Source organism: Cheilinus undulatus, linkage group 13 (genome assembly GCF_018320785.1).
Source record: "Cheilinus undulatus linkage group 13, ASM1832078v1, whole genome shotgun sequence".
NCBI classification, from domain to species: Eukaryota; Metazoa; Chordata; class Actinopteri; order Labriformes; family Labridae; genus Cheilinus; species Cheilinus undulatus.
Window position 1 is genome coordinate 607,068 of NC_054877.1, and position 26,010 is coordinate 633,077.

Below are 26,010 nucleotides of genomic sequence, written 5' to 3' on the forward strand. Positions count from 1 at the left end.
ATTCAGAATTTTGAGATCAAAGTCTAAATTTAGAGATTACTGTGCCCCATGCTATGAAGTATCCTAAATTGTCAAATTTATAAATTAAAAATGCCACATTTTCTGAAAGCATGCCTATGTTTAAACACAAAAATGACATGTCATGCCAAGACAAAAACCTTCAGACGTGGATCAGTTCAAAGTTTTTATTGATAAAATTCATTTTCATTGACAACATTTTTCCAAAGCTTCTGTCAGTACTGTGACAAACATTTAAAGTGACACTCTTTAAAGGGTTAATGCTGTCCGCATTAGAGCCACAGTCTTAGAGCTGTTATGAAAAGTCAAGATAAATTACTGTGGACTTTACTATCTTCAACTTCACTCTTTCTAACATTAAATTCTGTATAACACGAGTCTCTTTATCATAGTTTAATGCACTGTGGTGATATAGGCAGGTCTACATAAAAACATGGAGTCACACGAGAAGAATACCGAACTGGTTAAAGCCATGAAAATTAAACCCAGGGATGATGGCAGCCCCACACAGAGAAACACGTTCCCACTCCCACAGCGGCTCAGTCAGCAGCCAAACACTTCAGTACAACACAGTAGAAATACCCCTGTAACCTCATTTTAGCATGGACATGCTTTCATTCATTCATACCTTCAGATAGATAAAGTGGTCAAATGAGCTGTAGAAAATAAGAAACAGCTGGTACATGAAGAGAGGAGTTCAGGTCTGTTATACTGGGAAATGACTTCAGTCAGTATTTAGTATTTAGGCTGTTTCTGTGTAGACACAGATGATGGTTGGTATATAGTAAAGAATCAACTGGCCTTCACTGTTCACATGCTTTACATGACCACCCAACATAGCCTCTGAGATAACGTACTGCATATCTTTTTCCCCACTTACACACGTAAATAATATCACATGCAATTTAACAAACTTAACTGTGCTAACACCAAGCAGTAAAACAGAATGTCTAGGCTTTCTGTATGCAGAAATGTCTTCTTTTTAATAGACAACAATATAAAGCAAACAAATGTGCCTCTTAATTGTAATAAATAAAATAAACTTGAAATGTTCTAGTGCAAAAAAGTTCTCATTGCATTTGTGACATTCAGACAGTGCTATTTTTTTCTGCTCATGTCAGCTTTTGGTTAAAGTACGACTGAAGATTTTCAAAGTTAAGGTACTTTTGGATGCCGATAATTGTTATAATGAATCCAGCATCATTTTAAAACACTGGATGGAGGGCTACAGGGGAACTCACCGTCACATTTTGCAGTGTTTGGCCTGACTGAGCCGCCATATTTGATGAGATAAGAGTGAGAGCAGGCTTTAAAATAAAACTTAAGTTTTTGGACATGGCCCCAAGATGAACAATACCTAAAGTCTGGTTTATAACATTCTGGATTCTCTTAAACATCACCATCACACAATGATTACAAGTCCTAAAGTCTACTTGCATAGAGGAACTGGCTGGTGGGTGAAGGCCAAAGAGCCTACACTGTTAAATAAAACTCAGATGGACAGAATGAGGCATCATCAGAAAAGAATCGTCCACGATCCCAGCAGCTGTCTGAGATATGACTGAATGCATAGAGTAGGAGGACAATCAAGGCAAACAAGGCAGAACTTTGAGATATTTTCAAAGATTTTCAAGAAACCGTGGCTGATACTAACCCTAACCCTACCATACCCTACGTAAAGCCTAACCCTAACCCTACCATACCCTACGTAAAGCCTAACCCTACCATACCATACCCTACGTAAAGCCTAACCCTACCATACCATACCCTACGTAAAGCCTAACCCTACCATACCATACCCTACGTTAAGCTTAACCCTAATCCTATCATACCCTACGTTAAGCCTAAGCCTAACCCTACCATATCGTATGTTAAGCCTAAGCCTTCTCTAAGCCTACCTTGACCCTACCCTAATCCAACAGTACCCAATCCCTAACCCTACCCTAAACCTAACCCTACCTATGACAACACAAAGAAGTTTCATGGTTACTTTATAAAGAAAGAATCACTGGTGGCTTTTGTCAACTAGCAAAGAACTACTAATTGATGCCCTTAACTAACAGTTAGTTAGTCATTAGCTATCTAGTAGTTATGCCAGATTTTGTGCAATCTACCTAAAAGTGTAACAGCTTAAACTCTTTAGATTTGAAACTGAACATATAATCTATCAGCAAAGGAAACAAAAGAAGTGAAAATAGCCTTGTCATTTTGTGCTTAATCTATAGCTAGGTGAGGCAGAAGAAGCAGAGCGAGCATCGATGTCATGTATGGTTAAAGGCCGAAGACTAGTAAGAGCCCTGGAAGACTTCTGAGAGCCTTGAAAGACATCTTAGAGCCCTGAAAGACTTCTGAGAGCCTTGAAAGACATCTTAGAGCCCTGGAAGACTTCTGAGAGCCTTGAAGACTTCTGAGAGCCTTGAAAGACTTCTGAGAGCCTTGAAAGACTTCTGACAGCCTTGAAAGACTTCTGACAGCCTTGAAAGACTTCTGACAGGCTTGAAAGACCTCTGACAGCCCTGAAAGATTTCTGAGAGCCCTGGAAGACTTCTGAGAGCCTTGAAAGACTTCTGAGAGCCTTGAAAGACTTCTGACAGCCTTGAAAGATTTCTGAGAGCCCTGGAAGACTTCTGAGAGCCTTGAAAGACTTCTGAGAGCCTTGAAAGACTTCTGAGAGCCTTGAAAGACTTCTGAGAGCCTTGAAAGACTTCTGAGAGCCCTGAAAGCCTTCTTAGAACCTTGAAAGACTTCTGACAGCCCTGAAAGCCTTCTTAGAACCTTGAAAGACTTCTGACAGCCTTGAAAGACTTCTGAGAGCCTTGAAAGACTTCTGAGAGCCTTGAAAGACTTCTGAGAGCCTTGAAAGACTTCTGAGAGCCTTGAAAGACTTCTGAGAGCCCTGAAAGCCTTCTTAGAACCTTGAAAGACTTCTGACAGCCCTGAAAGCCTTCTTAGAACCTTGAAAGACTTCTGACAGCCTTGAAAGACTTCTGACAGCCTTGAAAGACTTCTGAGAGCCTTGAAAGACTTCTGAGAGCCTTGAAAGACTTCTGAGAGCCCTGGAAGACGTCTGAGAGCCTTGAAAGACTTCTTAGAGCCTTGAAAGACTTCTGACAGCCTTGAAAGACTTCTGAGAGCCCTGGAAGACTTCTGAGAGCTTAGAAAGACTCCCTAGAGACTTGAAAAACTTCTGAGAGCCCTGGAAGGACTTGTTAGAGCCTTGAAAGACTTCTGGGAGCCTTCAAAGACTTGTTAGCACCTTGAAAGACTTCTTGGAGACTTGAAAGACTTGTTAGAGCCTTAAAAGACTTGCTGGAACCTTGAAAGATTTCTGAGAGCCTTGAAAGTCATTTAAACATTGTCATAGTTTAAAATAAAAGTTTTATGAGTAGATGGCATTTTTAAACACTGGTTTGAGATTGACTAACTGGTTGCTTCATTCTAAAAACATAAAAACTGAAAAATCTTTATCATAGTTCTTTAAATGAGAATACATCCAGGCTGTCTATGTCAGAGGTTTAATGAGCTAAAGTAAGACTGTAAAAGAGAAAGGTTAATGAAATGAGGGATGGGTCAGTAACGGGGTGGGGAAGCTCTAAAGATTCTGCTGGGTTTATTTGAAGGAGGCGCGGACCTGGCGGCCCTTGAGAGGCTGAGGAGGCCGGTAGTTGTCCACCATGCAGCATTGAGCCTCCCCGTCTCCGGTGAACAGGAGGCTACGAAACATGGCCATCTGAGGAGGAGGGACAGGAGAAAGACGGTTAAAATCATCAAAACTCAGTCACAGAAGACGTGTCTGAGACCTGATTACACACAGGCTCAGGCCACGTCAAGGCCCCAAAACTCAGGGTTTCCCACAGACTCCCTTGTTTTTAACAGACGAATGATTCAGCTATTGATGCTGGAGCCACTTTTCTGCTATCTGTGACAGATTTTTAATAACTCCTGTTCAAGTTTGACGACAATCGTTGGCTCTCAGACTTTTATCGTGTGTGTGTGTGTGTGTGGGTGTGTGTGTGTGTGTTGGTGTGTGTTAGGGTCTCTCACCCTAACAAAAAAAAAATGTCATTTAAACACCGACAGTCGAAATAAATTCTAAAATCCTGTATTCAGAAATTCACTTTCAAAACAAGGCTAACGCCATATTTGTTGTGCCGCCGCGTGTGACGTCATCGGATTGGTTCGTGCATATTCTCTTGCTTGGAACAACACTAAAAGTGAGCAAAAAACAGAGCAAAGGGGGCATGTTTTGTATTGCCCCTCGCTGCTCCAATGAATTTGATAGAGTTAAAGACCAGGAGAGGACCGTTCATTGTCATCATTTACCGATGTAACGGCCAGTGATCCTATGCCGATGGCTAGCAGCAATAAAAAGGAAGGACCCCCCACTTAGCAGTTATGCTAGGGTTTGTAGTGAGAGCTTCGTAGCTCAAGACTTCGTTATGGAAAGTGTTTTAATGACTCGGGCGTATTAGTGACTCGTTGCTCAAAGGATTGAAATCAGAGGCATCTCTCTCTGTATTTTATTTTCTCTATATGACACTGGGTCTACAGACCGTCCCAGCCAATCTCATGGCAAAGAGGTGGGTGTGCGCCGAAAGGAAAGAGCCAAACGGCATGCTGAACTGGCAGAACAGAGAAAGACAATCATGCAGCTAGCAAACGCTCGACAACCTCTTTTCTTACCGTTGTTTTTTTTTTTTTTTTTGGGTGTGTGTCATAATAATCCCCACATCTCTATGGGGGGGTTGATTTCGTTGTTTCATGTCCTCTTTAAGGCCGGAAACATTCTGACATGCCAGTCATGTTGAATCATAGTCGGGGGACATCTTGGATACGTCTTTAAAGGTGCAGTGTGTACAATTTGGCATTTTAGAGACATCTAGCGTTCAGATTTTAGAATGAGCCGATCTGTTACCAAAACATCACATCACTGAGCGACGAGAGCCTGTGAAGACCAAAAAGGATCATGAGGAGGACATCATTTACAGCAGTGACGAGGTGAGGGTTTATTCATTCATTATTGTAACCATTATTTTTATAGATTATAGGTCAGTCTTCTTCTCCACCTGCCTTCCAGGTAGCTTTCAGGACCGGCGGGCAGGTTCATATTTAAAAAATCGCATTTCGCTCTCTCTGTCCCCAAAACGTTGCCATAGACAACATGGCGGTTTGTTATGTCAGCCTCCGTGAGCACGACCCACGGAAATGTAAATTTAAAAAGCTTTTTTCTACTTTTGTAAAAAGAAAACGAAGGTTTAAAGGGGATGATTGTGCTCTTATTTTAACAGACTTCACATAGATATATAAACATTATATCCCCTGTACACCGTTTCTGTTCGGCAAAATGCAGCCGAATTCTACACACTGCTCCTTTAATTAATATAAGATATAAAATATGAAATAAGGCCCCAGTTTGGACGATGAGCTGCAACGGTGCAGTACAGCAAAATGTGGCAAAATTCGTTAAGTCTGAGCCGGCCTTTAGTGAGATGAAAGCTGATGTCCCCTGTTGTGATTGGTCCATCCTCTACCTGTTTCCTTTTGATTGGTTCATCAAGAAATCCAAGAGCAGAAAAAGTTTCAGTGGCAGAGTGAAAGCCCTGAGAAAACCAGAGAGTCAGAGGTCAGGGAGAAAGGCTTAGCTTTGATGTGTTGTTTTCTAAAGCTGAGTATCTGCTCTGCTGCTGTGGAGAGGACTGTCTCAACAGAATCAATAAATGGATGAAAAAATCTTTGCTCTAGTTTACAGAGACATTTCTGAAAACCAGAAACAAATCCCTCCTGCAGATACAGGCTCTCCTCTAACATGTCAAACCAAAGGCTCGTTGCCTAGAAACAGAGTGAGGAAACTTTCCCACGAGCTCAAGTATCCTCAGAAGGCCCAACGGAGGAAACAGACCAGGAAACATCGACATGCTGCATGGACTGAAGCTAATGTGGCATTAAATGATTCTAAACCATCAGTAATGCTGCATGGACTGAAGCTAATGTGGCATTAAATGATTCTAAACCATCAGTAATGCTGCATGGACTGAAGCTAATGTGGCATTAAATGATTCTAAACCATCAGGAAACATGCTGCATGGACTGAAGCTAATGTGGCATTAAATGATTCTAAACCATCAGGAAACATGCTGCATGGACTGAAGCTAATGTGGCATTAAATGATTCTAAACCATCAGGAAACATGCTGCATGGACTGAAGCTAATGTGGCATTAAATGATTCTAAACCATCAGGAAACATGCTGCATGGACTGAAGCTAATGTGGCATTAAATGATTCTAAACCATCAGTAATGCTGCATGGACTGAAGCTAATGTGGCATTAAATGATTCTAAACCATCAGTGAACATGCTGCATGGACTGAAGCTAATGTGGCATTAAATGATTCTAAACCATCAGTGAACATGCTGCATGGACTGAAGCTAATGTGGCATTAAATGATTCTAAACCATCAGTGAACATGCTGCATGGACTGAAGCTAATGTGGCATTAAATGATTCTAAACCATCAGTGAACATGCTGCATGGACTGAAGCTAATGTGGCATTAAATGATTCTAAACCATCAGTAAACATGCTGCATGGACTGAAGCTAATGTGGCATTAAATGATTCTAAACCATCAGGAAACATGCTGCATGGACTGAAGCTAATGTGGCATTAAATGATTCTAAACCATCAGGAAACATGCTGCATGGACTGAAGCTAATGTGGCATTAAATGATTCTAAACCATCAGTAAACATGCTGCATGGACTGAAGCTAATGTGGCATTAAATGATTCTTAACCATCAGGAATGCTGCATGGACTGAAGCTAATGTGGCATTAAATGATTCTAAACCATCAGGAATGCTGCATGGACTGAAGCTAATGTGGCATTAAATGATTCTAAACCATCAGTAAACATGCTGCATGGACTGAAGCTAATGTGGCATTAAATGATTCTAAACCATCAGGAATGCTGCATGGACTGAAGCTAATGTGGCATTAAATGATTCTAAACCATCAGTAAACATGCTGCATGGACTGAAGCTAATGTGGCATTAAATGATTCTAAACCATCAGTAAACATGCTGCATGGACTGAAGCTAATGTGGCATTAAATGATTCTAAACCATCAGTAAACATGCTGCATGGACTGAAGCTAATGTGGCATTAAATGATTCTAAACCATCAGTAAACATGCTGCATGGACTGAAGCTAATGTGGCATTAAATGATTCTAAACCATCAGGAATGCTGCATGGACTGAAGCTAGTGTGGCATTAAATGATCCTAAACCATCAGTAATGCTGCATGGACTGAAGCTAGTGTGGCATTAAATGATTCTAAACCATCAGTGAACATGCTGCATGGACTGAAGCTAATGTGGCATTAAATGATTCTAAACCATCAGTAATGCTGCATGGACTGAAGCTAATGTGGCATTAAATGATTCTAAACCATCAGTGAACATGCTGCATGGACTGAAGCTAATGTGCCATTAAATGATTCTAAACCATCAGGAAACATGCTGCATGGACTGAAGCTAATGTGGCATTAAATGATTCTAAACCATCAGGAAACATGCTGCATGGACTGAAGCTAATGTGGCATTAAATGATTCTAAACCATCAGGAATGCTGCATGGACTGAAGCTAATGTGGCATTAAATGATTCTAAACCATCAGTAAACATGCTGCATGGACTGAAGCTAATGTGGCATTAAATGATTCTTAACCATCAGGAATGCTGCATGGACTGAAGCTAATGTGGCATTAAATGATTCTAAACCATCAGGAATGCTGCATGGACTGAAGCTAATGTGGCATTAAATGATTCTAAACCATCAGTAAACATGCTGCATGGACTGAAGCTAATGTGGCATTAAATGATTCTAAACCATCAGGAATGCTGCATGGACTGAAGCTAATGTGGCATTAAATGATTCTAAACCATCAGTAAACATGCTGCATGGACTGAAGCTAATGTGGCATTAAATGATTCTAAACCATCAGTAAACATGCTGCATGGACTGAAGCTAATGTGGCATTAAATGATTCTAAACCATCAGTAATGCTGCATGGACTGAAGCTAATGTGGCATTAAATGATTCTAAACCATCAGTAAACATGCTGCATGGACTGAAGCTAATGTGGCATTAAATGATTCTAAACCATCAGGAATGCTGCATGGACTGAAGCTAGTGTGGCATTAAATGATCCTAAACCATCAGTAATGCTGCATGGACTGAAGCTAGTGTGGCATTAAATGATTCTAAACCATCAGTGAACATGCTGCATGGACTGAAGCTAATGTGGCATTAAATGATTCTAAACCATCAGTAAACATGCTGCATGGACTGAAGCTAATGTGGCATTAAATGATTCTAAACCATCAGTGAACATGCTGCATGGACTGAAGCTAATGTGGCATTAAATGATTCTAAACCATCAGTAAACATGCTGCATGGACTGAAGCTAATGTGGCATTAAATGATTCTAAACCATCAGTAATGCTGCATGGACTGAAGCTAATGTGGCATTAAATGATTCTAAACCATCAGTGAACATGCTGCATGGACTGAAGCTAATGTGGCATTAAATGATTCTAAGCCATTGTGGTTAGTCAGTGGTCTTAAATGCAGCCATGTGGTCTTGTTCAGTTTCTGGTCTATGCTGTAAAGGGCAGGAACCTAGACCCCCACCCAGATAGCCCATTATCTCTCATTTGCACACACACTGATTCAGGACTCTCACCCTTTAACCCTACACTGGGGGGGGGGTGGGTGTGTGTGTGTGTGTGTGTGTGTGAAGCGACCACAGCAGTAACGTGGAGTAAACAGCGGCTCCTCTGGGAGCTGATTAGGCTCTAACCAGCTGGTGAGTTTACCACACCAGACATCCACAGAGCGTCTTAAATAAACGGGTTTATTCATTTCTACACATCCAGGCTCTTTACAGGGAGACAAATCAGAGCAGCGAGCCTCACCTTGCCCACGCAGATGTGCGTCATTGACGTTACGGAGCAGTGGCAGCCTGAATTATGTAGAGATAGTGTGCAAACTGGCCGCAGGAGATAGAGGCAGGCAGAGTAATCACAGAAACACAAGTCTCTCCAGGCTCAGACACGCCCGGCTGCAGAGTTTCAGACGCTTTAACCTGGATGATGTTCAGACTGACGTTCTCTTAGAGGACACTTCAGGACGCTAAACTGAAGTTAACGGTGTTTACAAGCGGGGGAAAGACCGGCTCTGCCAAGGATGGATACTCGACCATCCAAGACCCCATTTAGGGCCCATTCCCCCCTATCAATTTTACTTTTTAACCAAAAACAGTGCCAGAAAAGTTGGGTCAGCTGATAGTCATGTTTTCATACAAGAACAAAAAGAATCATCTTCAGATGAAAGATGAAACCTTTCCAACCTACAGAGCTATATTCAGATGTGATGGCCGCTGTTCAGACTCAGCTCAGCATGCTGGGATGACTTCCTGTAGTCTCAGACTGGTGTTAACTTTTCCCCACACATCAATGTGAAACATAGGTACCTGTGCAGGGCTGACACTGATTGGCTCCTTTAGGACAATCCAGGTGACGCTCTCCAGGAGAGGGGGCGTGGTCAGAGAGCCGTCATAAGTCCAGTAATCCAGAGAGCCAGGAAGGAGAGTCTTCGCGTCAAAGTTTGGAAAGGTTGTTTGTTTGCCCTGCAGGCAGCGAGGAAGGAAGGAGGGAAGACCAGAAGAGAAGAAGGATAGATGAAAGGAAGGAAGGAATGGAAGGAGGGAAGAAAGGATGGAAGGATGAAGGACAAAAGAAAAGAGGGACAGTTGAAAGGAAGGAGGGATGAAAGGATGGAAGGAGGGAAGAACAAAAGGAAGAAAGGACAGATGAAAGGAAGTAAGGAAGGAAGGATGGAGGGAAGGAGGCAAGGATGGAAGGAGGAAAGAACAAAAGAAAGGAGGGACAGATGAAAGGAAGGAATAAAGAAAGGATGGAAGGAGGGAAGGACAAAAGAAAGAAAGGACATATGAAAGAAAGGAGAGAAGAAATGATGGAAGGAAGGAGGAAAGAAGGAAGGAAGGAAGGAGGGAGGTAAGAACAATAGAAAGGAGGAATAGATGAAAGGAAGGAAGAAAGGAGGAAAGGAAGGAGGGAAGGAAGAAAGGAAGAAAGAATGGAAGGAAGGAAAACAAAAGAAAGGAGGGACACATGAAAGGAAGGAGAGAAGGAAGGAAGGAATGAAGAAAGGATGGAAGACGGGAAGGACAAAAGAAAGGACAGATGAAAGACAGTAAGGAAGAAAGGAAGGAGGAAGGAAGGAAGGAGGTAGGGAAAAACAAAAGAAAGGAAGAAAAGATGAAAGGAAGGAAGGAGGGAAGAACAAAAGAAAGGAAGAATACATGAAAGGAAGGAAGGTTGAAAGGAAGGTGGGAAGAAGGGAAAAAAGGAAGGATCGATGAAAGAAAGCAAGGAAATAAGTAAGAAAGGAAGGAGAGAAGGAAGAAGGGAAGGAATGGAGTGAGGGAGGAATGACAGTTATTCATACAGTAAATCAGAGGTGTTAGACTATGCCAACATAAAAATGAAAAGCTAGAAACAGAACAGTTTCATTGAAGTTCCAACAGCAGCGTTTAATGACAGCAGATCCACAAAAAGACATACAGTGCTGTAGTATTCATTCAGGCCAGTAGTTGGTGCTGTGACTTTATAATGACACAACGCTTCCATCCTCACTTCCTCTTCCTTCATCAGAGCAGTGAGGTATAAAAACACAAAAATGACTGACAAACCAACGCTAGTGTGGACACACAATTACTCAGAGACATGACACAGGCAAGGATGGAATGTTCATGATATTTAAAGGATGATACCATCTACATAGGCAAGGATGAAATTTTTATGATATTTAAAGGATGATACCATCTACATAGGCAAGGATGAATTGTTTATGATATTTAAAGGATGATACCATCTACATAGGCAAGGATGAATTGTTTATGATATTTAAAGGATGATACCATCTACATAGGCAAGGATGAAATGTTTATGATATTTAAAGGATGATACCGTCTACATAGGCAAGGATGAAATGTTTATGATATTTAAAGGGCAAAATCATCTACATAGGCAAGGATGGAATATTATTGATATTTAAAGACTCATATCGTCTACATAGGCAAGGATGGAATGTTCATGATATTTAAAGGATGATACCATCTACATAGGCAAGGATGAAATGTTTATGATATTTAAAGAACGATATCATCTACATAGGCAAGGATGGAATATTATTGATATTTAAATAATCATATCGTCTACATAGGCAAGGATGGAATGTTCATGATATTTAAAGGATGATACCATCTACATAGGCAAGGATGAAATGTTTATGATATTTAAAGGGCGATATCATCTTCATAGGCAAGGATGGAATATTATTGATATTTAAAGAATCATATCGTCTACATAGGCAAGGATGGAATGTTCATGATATTTAAAGGATGATACCATCTACATAGGCAAGGATGAAATGTTTATGATATTTAAAGGGCGATATCATCTTCATAGGCAAGGATGGAATATTATTGATATTTAAAGAATCATATCGTCTACATAGGCAAGGATGGAATGTTCATGATATTGAAAGGATGATACCATCTACATAGGCAAGGATGAAATGTTTATGATATTTAAAGGGCGATATCATCTACATAGGCAAGGATGGAATATTATTGATATTTAATGAATCATATCGTCTACATAGGCAAGGATGGAATGTTCATGATATTTAAAGGATGATATCATCTACATAGGCAAGGATGGAATATTATTGATATTTAAAGAATCATACATCTACATAGACAAGGATGAAATGTTTATGATATTTAAAGGGCGATATCATCTACATAGGCAAGGATGGAATATTATTGATATTTAAAGAATCATATAGTCTACATAGGCAAGGATGGAATGTTTATGATATTTAAAGGATGATACCATCTACATAGGCAAGGATGAAATGTTTATGATATTTAAAGGATGATATCGTCATAGGCAAGGATGGAATGTTATTGATTTTTAAAGCATGATATCATCATCATAGGCAAGGATGGAATGTTATTGATATTTAAAGGGTCATATCATCATCAAAGGCAAAGATCAAATGTTTATGATATTTAAAGGGCGATATCATCATCATAGGAAAGGATGGAATGTTATTGATACTGAAAGGATGATATCATCTACATAGGAAAGGATGAAATATTTATGTTATTTAAGGCAAGATATCTAAACAGGCAAAGACGGAATGTTTTATGAAATTTAAAGGATATCATTTACATAGGCAAGGATGGAATGTTATTGATATTTAAAGGATGATATCATTTACATAGTCAAGGATGGAATGTTTATGATAATTAAAGGATATCTTCATAGGCAAGGATGGATTGTTTTAGAATGTTTTATAAACTTTGATGGATGACATTGTCATTGGCAAGGATGGAATGTTTAATAAGATCTAAAGGATGACCAAAACGTGTATATCTGTCACTGTTGGTCACTTTTCCAGGAGTTGTAGAGAGCAATAAAAACAATCCACACATAAACACAAAATCTCAGAGTACACAGATTAGCACGAATCCAGAACGACATTAAAAAGGACATAAAATGCAGTTGTTGTGGAAACAAACTGCCAAAACACAACAACCTTTTCCTTTTTCAGCTGAAACTATCAGGTCAGTGGGTCTGAATCTCCCATTACAGTTCATCATGTCCAGTATGAACCCAGCAGTATAGATCAAAACTCTCTCTCATTATTTCTGTTCTTACCTTTGACTTGATGGCTTCCAGAGCATCCAGAACTTTCTGCAGTCTGGGGTTGGCAGCACCAATCTGGAGAACCAAACAGATGCACACAGGTCAACTTTTCGTAAACATTAGACTAGTCAATAGTCTTTTCATTTACTCTCATAAAGTCCCTCAGGACGGTTAATGCTCTACATTCCCTCTTTTCCTGTCTGTGAAACATTTTCACTCAAGCCTGGCCACACTTTAGAGCAGCTTCACATTTTAACCAGTTTCAGAACCATGGGAAACCACAGCGAGAAGGATGGATTAAAGCGATTCCTTTCACCTCATGCTGGCTCTAGCCGAGGACAGAACCATCGTGTTTTGTGGTTGTCATCTACCCTGGATGTTCTTGTGAACCTCATATCATATTTACACTGTAATGGGCCTCAGGGTCAGCCCTGGTGTGCCGTTCTTCTTGACCCACCACTGTTCGTTCTCTGCCCAGCACTGGAAACTTCACAGAGGCAGTAGTTAGCACTCTAATCATCTGAGCGAGCAGACTAGATGTACTGATGGTGAGACCACACAGCTGCTGTCTGTAATAATGGGCATAGTGGAGATTCCACAGACATGAGAAGTCACAGAAACTCAAGGAATCAAAGGGGACTAAAGAAGAAAACAAACATGGAGGACGGCTAAAATCTTTGTCTGGTTTGCCTTAGAGCTGAAGAGTCTAGGTGAATCTTTTCTGAGATGAAGGTGGAGTTATGTTTGTCTGTGTAACATCTGATTGGTGATACTACCCTGTCTGCTCACATTCATTGGCTATTTACTCTATTGAGCCAGTTTGACCTCCAACCTTTGATATCAAACATGTTTGATTTTTAAGATTCAAGGTCAGGGCAGCTTACAGACGACAGGGAGCAATGAAATAATCACACTGACACACCACAAATGAGGATTATTTGGACCTACAGTCATGTGGAGGTAAAATCTGCTCTAAAATCTGGATTCAAGGGAGCGCAGATGGTCGAGTGGTTTAAGGCACCACCCATGTATGCGGCTGGCCCGGGTTCGAATCCAGCCTGTGGCCCTATACTGCATGTCTCTCCCCACTCTCTTCCCTGTTTCCAAATCTATCCACTGTCCTTCCTCTATCAAATAAAGGCATGAAAAGGCCCAAAATATCTCTTAAAAAAAAAAAATCTGGATTCAAGTCATCTAGTGTGCAGGACCACCCTGACTGTAAAGAGACTGTATTCAGATCCATGTACTCTAATATGGAGTTGTCCCCTTCTGTAGCTTTAACAGTCGCCACTCTGCCTGGAAGGCTTTCCACAACATTCTGAAGTGTTTCTGTGGGAATGTGTTTCTATTCATTCTGTAGAGTATTTATGAGGCCAGGCTCTGATGTTGGGCTAGGAGGCCTGGCTCACAATCTCTGTTCCAGCTCATCCCAAAGGTGCTGGATGGGGTAGAGGTCAGGACTCTGTGGGGACCAGTCCAGTTCTTCCTCTTAACTCATCAAACCCATTTTTTAATCCTTCTTTGTTCTCTGTGGCACAGTCATGCTGGAACAGAAAAGGGCCTTCCCCAAACTGTTGCCACACAGTGGGAAGCATAGCATTGTCCAGAATGTCTTGGTATGCTGAAGCATTAAGACTGGCCTTCACTGGAGATAAGGGGCCTGGCCCAGACCCTAAAAAACAGCCCCATTACCCCAACAAATGTCATATTTAAACAGGTAATGTTCTCCCAGCGTCCTCCAAACCCAGACTTACTCATCTGACTTCCAAACACACAAACCCTTGTTAGTATGTGACCAGCCAAGGTCTGTGATGACTCACCTTGAGAAAGACCCCAACCACAGCAAGTCCATCGGGCTGACCTGCTGCCTCTCCAAAGCTGGGGTACTTAGTGTTCCAGTGAACCAGGTGAAGCTGGGGAGGAACAGAGAGTTTGATTTAAAACCAACAGGCTGAAGATGATGTGCCATTTAATCAAGATAATCATGAACTATACTGACCTAAATAAAGGTCAACTTTGTAGAATGGGGGGTGCGGGTGGGGGTCTTTTAAAACCTGCTGATTGGCTCTTAAATATCCTCACATGTAAATGTGGTTTATTAGATGCTAGTGATAAAACCATTTTACTTGTTTTTATCTATTAACAAAGACACAAGATAACCATTAGTATCTGTCATTAATATCATTACCACCACCATCACCATCACCACCACCACCATTACTACCATTAATATCATTAATTTATCAATATTCTTGATATTATTATTAATATTATCAATATTCACCATCATTACAGCCATTATCACCATAAATATCATAACCACCATCACATCACCATCATCAACATTACCACCACCATTACCACCATTACCATCATTGCCTCAATTGACCTATGGCTAAGCCAAGCCCCCTCCACTCACTCGGACAAACAATGAACATTCAGTGTCAGACGCTAATGCAGGTATCACAGTAGGAGACATTTTACAGGAGGACGTTGATGATTTTTGGAGACAGAAAGATCACATATCATCTAGAAGTCACCAATAGGGTCTAAACTATGCACTGGAGGGATATATATTAATCATTTTGTTGTAAAGAAGGTCGATAAAAAAGCTTCAGTTACAAGCCAAAATTTACAGGTCCCAGTGCAAACGTGAAAAACCGCATCTCATTGCCATCACCATCTCAGACCACAAGATAGAGGATCAACATCAAAATGACACTGAAGTTGAGGTTTTTGGCTCAGAATATGATAAAATATAATGGCCATTTTACCATCTTTACCAAGAGTGTCTCTCCGTTAGTTTGGTGCTACAGTATTTACATTCAATCATTCAGCATAACGTTTGCCAACCTTTGTTATCACGGCTATTACAGATAAGTGAAAGAAGCTAAGCTCCAGAAGTTAACGTTAGTTTAATTAGAGACCTTTGGACAACAGCTAACAATGATGTACGATCACCAAAGTACAAAAACTAGAACAAAAAATGCCAATGAACTCCCAACAAACAACGTGACACAACGAACAACACAAGGGAGCTAACGTTAGGCTAACTTTTGCTAACGTTAGAGATGTTAAAGATAACTTTATATTTCTTTCCAGCAAAGTGACGATATGTAGCCTCAAAGACGATGTTGGCTTACCTTAGAACAGATGTAGACATCCGTGTCTATTCACGTTAAGTTGATATTGTGGTCTATTGCACAATTACATCCAAAGAAGACACTTTTCTCGGTTTAGATGTGGCTTAGGAAAAGGTAAAAAATACACTCCGTCGCCCTGCCTCTCAGGATACCTTGTGTTGGAGTCGCATGTTACCCCATGAAAACTGTTTGACCATTTTTAAACTTAAAATCTCAAAAAAACCTCATTAAACCAGATGAAAACTCACTTTCTCCTTTTCATTTGAAAGGACTTCCAGGCAGCAGTTGTCCAAGTGTATGGAATGGTTATGCCCACTGGGATTGGCTCATCATGTTTGAGGACAGGAATTAGCCATAGGTCAATTACCTCATTACGACCCATTTCACCATTCATATCATAACCACCATCAACATCATTACCACCATCACCACCATTACCACTATCACCATGATTTCCACGATTACCACCATCACCATCATTACCACATTACCACAATACCACCATTACCACCATCACCACCATTACTACCTTAACCATCATTACCACATTATGAAAATACCAACATTACCACCATCATCGTCATTACCACCATTACAATCATCACCACATAACCATCAATACCACCATCAACATCATCACAATTACCACCATTACCACCATCACCATCACATCATTACCTACATCACCATCATCACCACCATCATCATTATTACCACCATCATTACCACCATTAATATCATAACAACATTCATCATCATTACAGCCATTACCACCATTACCACCATACCCACGATTAATATCATGACTACCATCATCATCATTACCACCATTCCCACCATTACTATCATTACCACCATCACTATCACCATCACCACCAGCATCATAACCACCATGACCACCTTAACATAATTACAACCAATATTATCATAACAACCATCAGCATCATTACCACCATTACCATCATTACCACCATTACAACCATTACCACCATTACCACCATTAATATAACAACCACCATTAACATCATTACGACCATTACGACCATTAGCACCATTACCACATTACCACCATAACCACCATCAACATCATTTCCACCATTATTATTGTTACCACAATGACCACCGTTACCACAATAACCATCATTACCACCATTACCATCATAAATATCATAACTTCCATCAACATCATTACCACATCACCATTATTTCCACGATTTCCATCATCACAGTCATTACCAACATTACCATCATTACCACCGTCACAATCATTACCACTCTTACCATCATTATCACCCTTTCCACCAAAACCAACATTACCACCATCATCATCACCACCACCATTACTACCTTTACCACATCACCATCATTACCACCATCACCATCACCACCATTACCACCATTACTATCATTACCACATCACCATCATCACCATCATTACCACCATTACCAACATTATCTCCAATCCCATCTTGACAATAATTTAAACCATTATCACATTACCATCACTGCCATTACTCTCATTACCACTATTATTAACAATAATACCATTACCATCATTAACATCATTACCACCATCACAAACATTACCACTATTACCAACATTAGTATCATCACCATTATCACAATACCAACATTAGCACCATCATCATCACCACCATTACTACCTTTACCATCATTACCACCATTACCATCATTACCATTACCACATTACCATCATTACCACCATTACCAAAATACAACCATTACCACATGACTGTCATTTCCACCATTACTATCATCACCACATCACCAACATTAACACCATCACCATCACCACCATTACCATCATTACCACCATTACCACCATTACCATCATTACCATTACCACATTACCATCATTACCACCATTACCATCATTACTATCATTACCACATTACCACATCACCATTATTACCACAATGACCATCATTACCACCATTACCACCATCAACAATCATTACCACCATTCCCACCATTACTATCAATACCATAATTTCCACCATTACCACCATTGCTATCATTACCACCATCACAATCAATACCAAGATTTCCACCATTACCATCACACATAGTCATTATTACCATCATTACCACCATAACCATCACCACCACTACCATCAATAACACCATTACCATCATTACCACCATTACCATCATTACCACCATAACAATTATTACCATCATTACCACCACCACCATCATTACCATTACCACCATTACCATCAATACCACCATTACCTTCATTACCACCATTACCATCATTACCACTATAACAATTATTACCATCATCACCACCATCACCATCACCATCATTACCATTACCACCATTACCATCATTAACACCATTACCACCATTACTACCATTACCACCATTCACATAATTAACACATTACCGCAATTACCATCTTACCATTACTGCCATTACCATCATTACCACATTACCAACATTACCATCATTATCATCATTACCACCATCACAATCATTACCACTAATACCACCATCACCATAACCATCATTACAGCCATTACTTTTTTTACCATCTTAACCACTATTTACACCACTACCACCATTACCATTATTACTGCCATTCCCACCCTGTCCACAATATTCATCTTTACCATCTTTACCATCTTTACCATCATTACCACCATTACCTCAGGCTCTTTTTCCACTCTTTAATGTAAGTTAGTGTGCATTAACTGTATGTAGCTCTTGTTAGCATCCCTAAACCTCCATTAGGATGCCGTTGCAGCAGTCCGAGTACCTCGCAGGGGAACTTGATCCCGTTGACGGTGTGCTCGGAGCCTCTGTCATCACTTGCTCCCCAGTGGAAATGGAACTGCTTCAGACGGTACGTTCCAGAAATAGGACCTCCAGTCAGAGCTGGGAGGAAGAGAACAACACAACCATCAGAGATGCAATCAGGACATTTAACAGTCAAGAGTTTACGGTAGGATTAAAGATGAAGGATGAATGTTAGGAATATATATGAATGTCCATCAGTGTCCTGTTAATACCATAAAACTGATAATAAAGCCCTTGGCAGCAGTTCCTTCTACTTCTACTCCGTCTGGAGCTGGGATTAGACACTATGAAAACAGTCTCATTTAGAAAAGTCTCAGCCTCTCCCCTCTCTGACTGTTTAAGCCAGCAGTCACATCGTTTTAGAAACATCTGATTTATTTGGTCTTTCAGTAAACATTTTAGTATGTGTTAACAGTTTAATGGAGCTTTTTAAGTGCAGGTTGGAGATCAAAAATGAATTACAAGTCAAAATTCACCAGTTTGAGCGTTTTGTAGACATGGAATTGAATCAGGTATAGCTACTCCATTTTAGCAAGTATCTGATCAAAATTCCGGTTTGGCAATGACTGAGAGCGAGCAAATTGCTTCAGAGTGTGCTTCAAGTGCAGATTGTTCACAGACTGAGTATGTGGAAACTGAGGGTTAGAATTTAGTTGGATGTGAGACCATCATGAGGCTATGGGGCATGCTCAGAACGCTGAGGCCAGTCTGGCCCGTCTGAGGTTGAAACACTTGAGAGGAACTTGAACCCAACCACAGTATCTTGTGCCTTAATCTGACTTTGATAAATTTGATTTAAAACCCATTTCAATAAAAGTTGGGTCGCTGTGGAAACTGTGAATAAAAACAGAAGTCAATGATTGTCAAATCTCATAAACCCATAGTTGATTTATGATAGAACAGAAACAGCAGATCTGATGTTAAAAAGAGACATTTTACCATTTCATGAACAAATATTTTCTCATTTTGAACTTGATCTCATCTCAAAAAAGTAGGGATGGGGCAAAAAAAGGATGGAAAAGTAAGGGTTACTAAAAATAAACAGCTGAAGGAACATTTAACAACCAACTAGTTTAACTGTGAACAGGCCAGTCACATGACTGGGTATAAAAGGAGCATTTTGGAGAGTCAGAGTCTGTCAGAAGTAAAGATGGGTAGAGGTTCACCAATCTGTGAAAAGTCGTTCTAAAAATTGTGGAAAAATTTCAGAAAAATGTTCTTCAAGACTTTGAATCTCCCTCCATCTACAGTCCATAATATCATCACAAGATCCAGAGACTCTGGAGAAACCTCGGTGAGGAAGGGACAAGGCTGAAGGGGCCCTTAGGGGCCACTGCATTAAAACCAGGCATGATTCTGTACTGAAATCACTGCATGGGCTCAGGAACATTCCAGAAATCCTTGGCTGTGTCTGAAATCACTCCCTATTCACTATATAGTGCACTATAAAGTGAATAAGGCATTTTGTAGTGGTGTCCGAATTCTGAGTGAGCATTGTTATTCACTATATAGTGCACTCATTCTATCCCACAATGCATTGGGAAAAGTAGTGAACAACCGATGGTCACTAGCCCAGCAATATTTACCATAATGCATTGCGGTTGCTGCTGTCAAACATGACGGACAAATGAGAGGAGCACAGGAACACATACAAAAATTTTTTTAAATGTTTTTTTGTTGGTTGGTTTTACCAAATCTGTAAGAAAATATTAACGATTCAAAAGGGAGTAACTTACAAGACATGAGACCATCATCTTTGTGCAAAAATAAGTGATAATACACACAAAAAATGTATATTACTTTATCACTATAGAGACAACTTTTTTATCTATCAGTATATTTAGTTTTTGTGAAAATATGTTACATTTTGTATCAGTTTTCACTGAAAATCTACTGTTAATTTCGATCCTCAGCCATTGTCAAGAAAATCTACGAGCCGTTGTTGCTAAACATTTTAATTGTGTGATGGCGATGACATCATCGCCCACGGTTGGAGTAGTGTCCAAAATCATTTTTGCGTTGTGCAGTTGAGTCCACTATTTAGTCCACTATATATTGCTCACTATATAGTGAGCAGCATAGGGAATAAGTGAGTGGTTTAGTACACAGCCATTGTCTGTCAACACAGTTGGCCGTGCCATCCACCAATGACAGTTAAAGCTGGATCATGGAGAGAAGACGCCATATGTGAACAGGATCCAGAAACACCGCCGTCTTCTCTGGACCAAAGCTCATTTAACATGGACTGAGGAAACATGGAAAACTGTTCTGTGGTCAGAGGAAACCACAGACGCCGTGTCCTGTGGACTAAAGAGGATCTGGAGCATCCAGCTGGTTCTCCTGGCTCAGCTCTAAAGCCTGCATCTCTGATGGTATGGGGTTGCATTAGTGCCTATGGCGTGGGCAGCTCTAACATCTGGAAAGGAACTATCAATGCTGGAAAGTAGAGAAAGGCTTTAGAGCAACATCTGCTCCCATCCAGACAACGTCTCTGTCAGGGAAGGCCTGGACTATTTCAGCGAGACCATGCTAAACCACATACCACATCCATCACAACAGCATGGCTTCACAGGAGAAGAGTCCAGGTCCTGAACTGCAGCCTGTTGCACCAGCTATGCATAAGTTCTGCCTTAAGTTCTGTTGTAAAGTCCACACTAAACCCTACACTGAAACTAGTTCAGCTCTAACTGAAGTTGTGTCATCGTTCAGTTGCACCACAGAGACGTAAGTTTGATCTTACCTAGTAGAGATTTACGTCCAAACTAACCAAAATATTGTTGCAGATATGACGTATTCTCTCACTTTAACCAATCACTGAAAAGCATTTTTTAACCCCGTGTTTGCTCCAGATGCTAACAGCTAAGAATAATGTTTACTAACTGCTGTTAATTATCAAACAGCGTCCAGTGTGGATGAAAAATATGACTAAACCCAGAGCCAGTAAAAAATAACAACAGTGACATCGAGTGATGAAATCGCTAATAACACCAGATAATTTAACAGTGGACGGAGGAAATGATCTCCGCTCATGGAAAAAAACAGTTATTGATCATGAAGAACACAGTGCTGACTCCAAATTTATGGTAAAATCCTCAAATCCTCATCACCCTCTGGGTTATCACGTCCTTTAAAGCTATCGCTATGACAGCCATGTTCTACAGAGGACTTTACACCTAGTAGAGGCAGGTGTAAGATTTAAGTTATAACTTACGCCTACGATGAAACTATCTCAGCTGGTGCAACACCTTCAATGTTAGGAGAGCGTTAACTCTGCTGTAAGGAAGAACTTAGGTTCAAACTAGGCTACGTTTGAACTAGTGCTGTCAATAGGATTAAAATTTTTAATCAGATTAATCACAGGGTTGCTGTGGATTAATTTCGATTAATCATGATTACATATCATTCATTTTTAATCTATATTAATCGCGTTTCATTTTGCATAAGCAAGCAGACTCAAGAAAGAAGGGAATATATATACCAGGGCTATTCAATTACAAATTCAACCGGGCCAAATTTTAACATCAAGAAATGTAGCCGGGCCAGACATGTTCAGCACCCAGCAAGCAGCTGCTAATGTCAAATTTCAAAACAATACAGATCAATTTGATGAAAAATATTCACTTTTTATTCATAGTCTCCCTTTTAAATTTGGCAACATGACAAAAGCACATGAAAAAGTGCATAAAAACACAACAGCAGAGCTGGATTTGAACATAACCTGAGGCAGTAGAACTTTTTTTCACCTGAATAAAAATAAAATAAATAGAATGAAAAAATAAAATGAAGTTCTGTGAATAATTTTGGTCACATTTTACTCAGGTGTATCTTAAAGTGCATAGAAACTAAATGTACACAGCTGTAGCTACAGTTGAAATGGACCTGTTTAATACCCGCTACTTCAGTCAGCATCACTAGCCACGCCTCAAAATAAAATATTATAAGTAGATTGTTGCTAGGCTACATTCACAGTCTGAAATATGGCGGGAATTTATGAAAACTTGCGAAACAGGTTGCCCTCTGCATCTCTAGCGTGACCACAGGCTGGACCACTTGGGGCTTGATTCTGGGCTGCATGTGGCCCCCGGGCCGACAATTGAATAGGCCTGATATACGCACTTAACGTGTTTATTAAACACCTTTAACAGTTCGTGTTAACACAAAACTTGTCTCTTTTTCAAAACAAACATTTATCCACATAAATGTACTCCTCTTTCAGCCAGCTACTAAGACAAACTTGTTGACATTGTCCGAGAGGAGAGCTACTCAACTTTCCCATGGAGAGGGCCAACGTGCTGTTTAGTGTCTTCCATATCGAGTTGGTTGGTCGCTACCGGATCAACGGCCCATTTGCGCAGCGGCATGCTCGACGGGAACCCTACTTGGACAAACTGCCCAGGTGTGGGGGGGGGGTACTGACTACCCGGGCCCACAGTAGGGAGGGGCCCTTGAGGATCCAGCAATGAAAAGTGTATTTTGATGTATTTTTTCTTAGTAATTAGTGACATTATTGAGTCAAACTGACAGCAGTGATCCTTGTGCAGTTAAATGCCACTTTATGCCCATTTAAGTCACTTTTCACTCATTTTTCTGCAACATTTTTGCCACTTTGGGACCATTTTTGCCACCGTTAACTCACTTTTTTGGTCACTTCCCACCCATTTTTGCCACTTTCCTCCCAGTGTTTGTAGCTTTTAGCCCATTTTTGCAACTTCTTTTTGTCACTTCTCGCCCATTTTGGACACTTTTCCTGTTTTTTGCAATTTTTTTGCCCCTTTTTGCCAGTTCTTGCCTATTTATGCTGGCTTTTTGCAATTGAATGCCACTTTTTGCCCATTTTCCCACCTTTTTTCTAATTGTTGCCCAGTTCAGTCACTTTTCACTCATTTTTTTGCCATGTTTTTGCCACTTTGGGACCACTTATGCCACCGTTAACTCATTTTTTGGTCACTTCCCACCCATTTCTGCCACTTTCTGCCCTTTTATGTCACTTTTTCTTCCCTTTTTTGACTCTTTTTCTCTCAGTGTTTGCTGCTTTTAGCCCATTTTTGCTACCTTTAACCTATCTTAATTGCCACTTTTCACCTCTTAGATTGTGGCTCTTGCAAATGCATTTTTCAACACTTTGGCTCTTTGTTTGAGCAGGGACTAAATGTATCGGTCAACAGAATGAAATCCGCATAAAATAGAGTACAATACAATTCTGCTTCTCCCTTAAAAATGTCCAAATGGTACAGTCCAGCGCTGCGAAATATTGCAAGTATATTTAATTTAACCATAGGAAAATGTTGCTCACAAATGGGGAAATTATGTTCCAAAAATAACTCAAAATGCATAGATATGTGTAAAAAATGATGCAACATTTGTTGCTTGGCTAGCCAGTTAAGGGGGTCCTGTATAATGTTCTTTCTGGGGGCCCCAAATCCCTAGCTACGCCCCTGGTTATGATTGATGTGTTAGAGTTCATCTGGAGCTCAGAATCAACGTTTTAATTGTCTGCAGTTCAGTGAAAGTGTTTGGTAATGTTGTCCACCATCGTCTCCTAAAACTGATTCAGGTACCTGAGGTACCGCGCAGGCATCATAGAAAGAGCATCTGCACTGGTATCAGGAAAAAACAAACAATTCTCAACCTCAGTAATGACTCAGACTGTTTTAGACACGTGAGTGTGAATAGTCATCATACTGAACCTTCAGCGGTTCACCGGTTTTATCTCTGACTCCTGGTCCTGGTCTTTGAGTGTCAGAGAGGCGGGCTGAGCTCTGAGCTGGTCAGATGTTCTTATCTACTGCAGCACAGACAGCAGAGTGGAGACCCCCGCCCAGCCTCACAGATAGAGATTACTGTTACATCAGAAACATGCTTCTATCGCTGTCTCTTAATGCAGGGGTTCTCAACCTTGGGGTTGGGACCCCATTGGGGGTCACAAGACACTGGGAGGGGGTCTCCAGATGCCTTAAAAAAAACATTTTTGAAGTACACTGTTCCCACTTTACACCAGTTTTGCCTAATCTCAACCAATTTTCATCTCGTATTCGCAACAATTTTGCCGATTTTAACACATTTTTGCAACTTAAAACCCATTTTTATCCATTTTAGACCCTTTTCACCAATTTTTTTCTGCCTGTTTTTGTCACTTCTAAACCAAATCTTGCCACTCTCTGCCTATTGTTGGCTCTGTTGACCCATTATTGCCACTATTAACCCTTTCACCACATTTTATGCCATATTTCACAATCTGATATGCCAATTTTTGCCGGTTTCTGATTATTTCCGCCTCCACTAACACTTTATTGCCTGTTTATATCAATTTTCATTCCATTTCAGGAAATTTCCACCTATTTTTGGCTATTTAACACCATTTCAGCAACTTTTAAATCCCTTTTTACCACTTAATATGCCCATTTTAGCTTTTTTTTTTTTGCCACTTTTATGTAATTATTGGCATTTCTAACCCATTTCTGCTACTTTTAAAATCTAAATTCGCCACCTTTCTCACCATTTTAGTTATTTTTAACACTTTTAATTCTGTTTTAACAAAAGGATTTACATTTTTAAGAGGGCTACTTACAACACAAATGAATTAAAATGTGTTTCTTTGATAAGAGTGGTTGATTATAAAATACCATGGTTTAACTTTACAATGGACCAGGATTTTGCTGGCCCCCGGTTTGGCTGGGCCCCAGAAAGCTCTCCCTTTTATCCCTCCTCATGGGCGGCCTTGTCTGTTCGTGACTGTTCTAGAATGATCATGGTTGTTTTCAGCCACCTCCAGGTACAGTGGGGGTCCCCGGTCTCTGGCCCCTTTATTTTGGGGGTCATGGTCTGAAAAGGTTGAGAACCCCTGTCTTAATGCTCTGAATGTTATCAATGTTCAGTTTTTACCTCACTCAACCACTTTGCATGAGTATGAATGACGCTCCCCGCCTTCTAAAAACCACAGTCTTGTTCTCCCAGAAGGATCTGATCCGTACTCACTGGAACTGTCCGTCTCGTCCACAAAGTCCACCTGGAAGGAGTGGCCATTGTTGAGGATGCCCTTGGAGTTGGACAGGTCGTACCTCAGTTTGAGGGCCTTCAGAGACGAGTCGTACTGGGCCTCTCTGGGGACGATGTTGATAGGAGACTGTCGGGGCCCGTTGGCAATGGGATACTCCACTCCCCATTTATCAGGGCCTACGGAAACAAATAAAGGACAAAATTAAAATTCAGAGATCTGTAAACACTGTTTTC

The 26,010-nt window shown here is 40.5% G+C and overlaps 1 protein-coding gene across 1 annotated transcript in view; it reads right to left on the minus strand.

The window, feature by feature from the left end:
• Positions 1-171: 171 nt before the first annotated feature.
• ca8 (carbonic anhydrase VIII) overlaps positions 172-26,010 on the minus strand; it is a 34,256-nt gene continuing 8,417 nt past the window's right edge. Inside the window, exons 2-7 of the mRNA XM_041802765.1 lie at positions 25,756-25,953; positions 18,740-18,858; positions 14,634-14,726; positions 12,826-12,888; positions 9,546-9,701; positions 172-3,748 (exon numbers count right to left, since the gene is read on the minus strand). Of these exons, the coding sequence (XP_041658699.1) occupies positions 3,629-3,748; positions 9,546-9,701; positions 12,826-12,888; positions 14,634-14,726; positions 18,740-18,858; positions 25,756-25,953 (749 nt within the window). The 3' untranslated portion in view covers positions 172-3,628. The remainder of the gene's footprint in view (positions 3,749-9,545; positions 9,702-12,825; positions 12,889-14,633; positions 14,727-18,739; positions 18,859-25,755; positions 25,954-26,010) is intronic.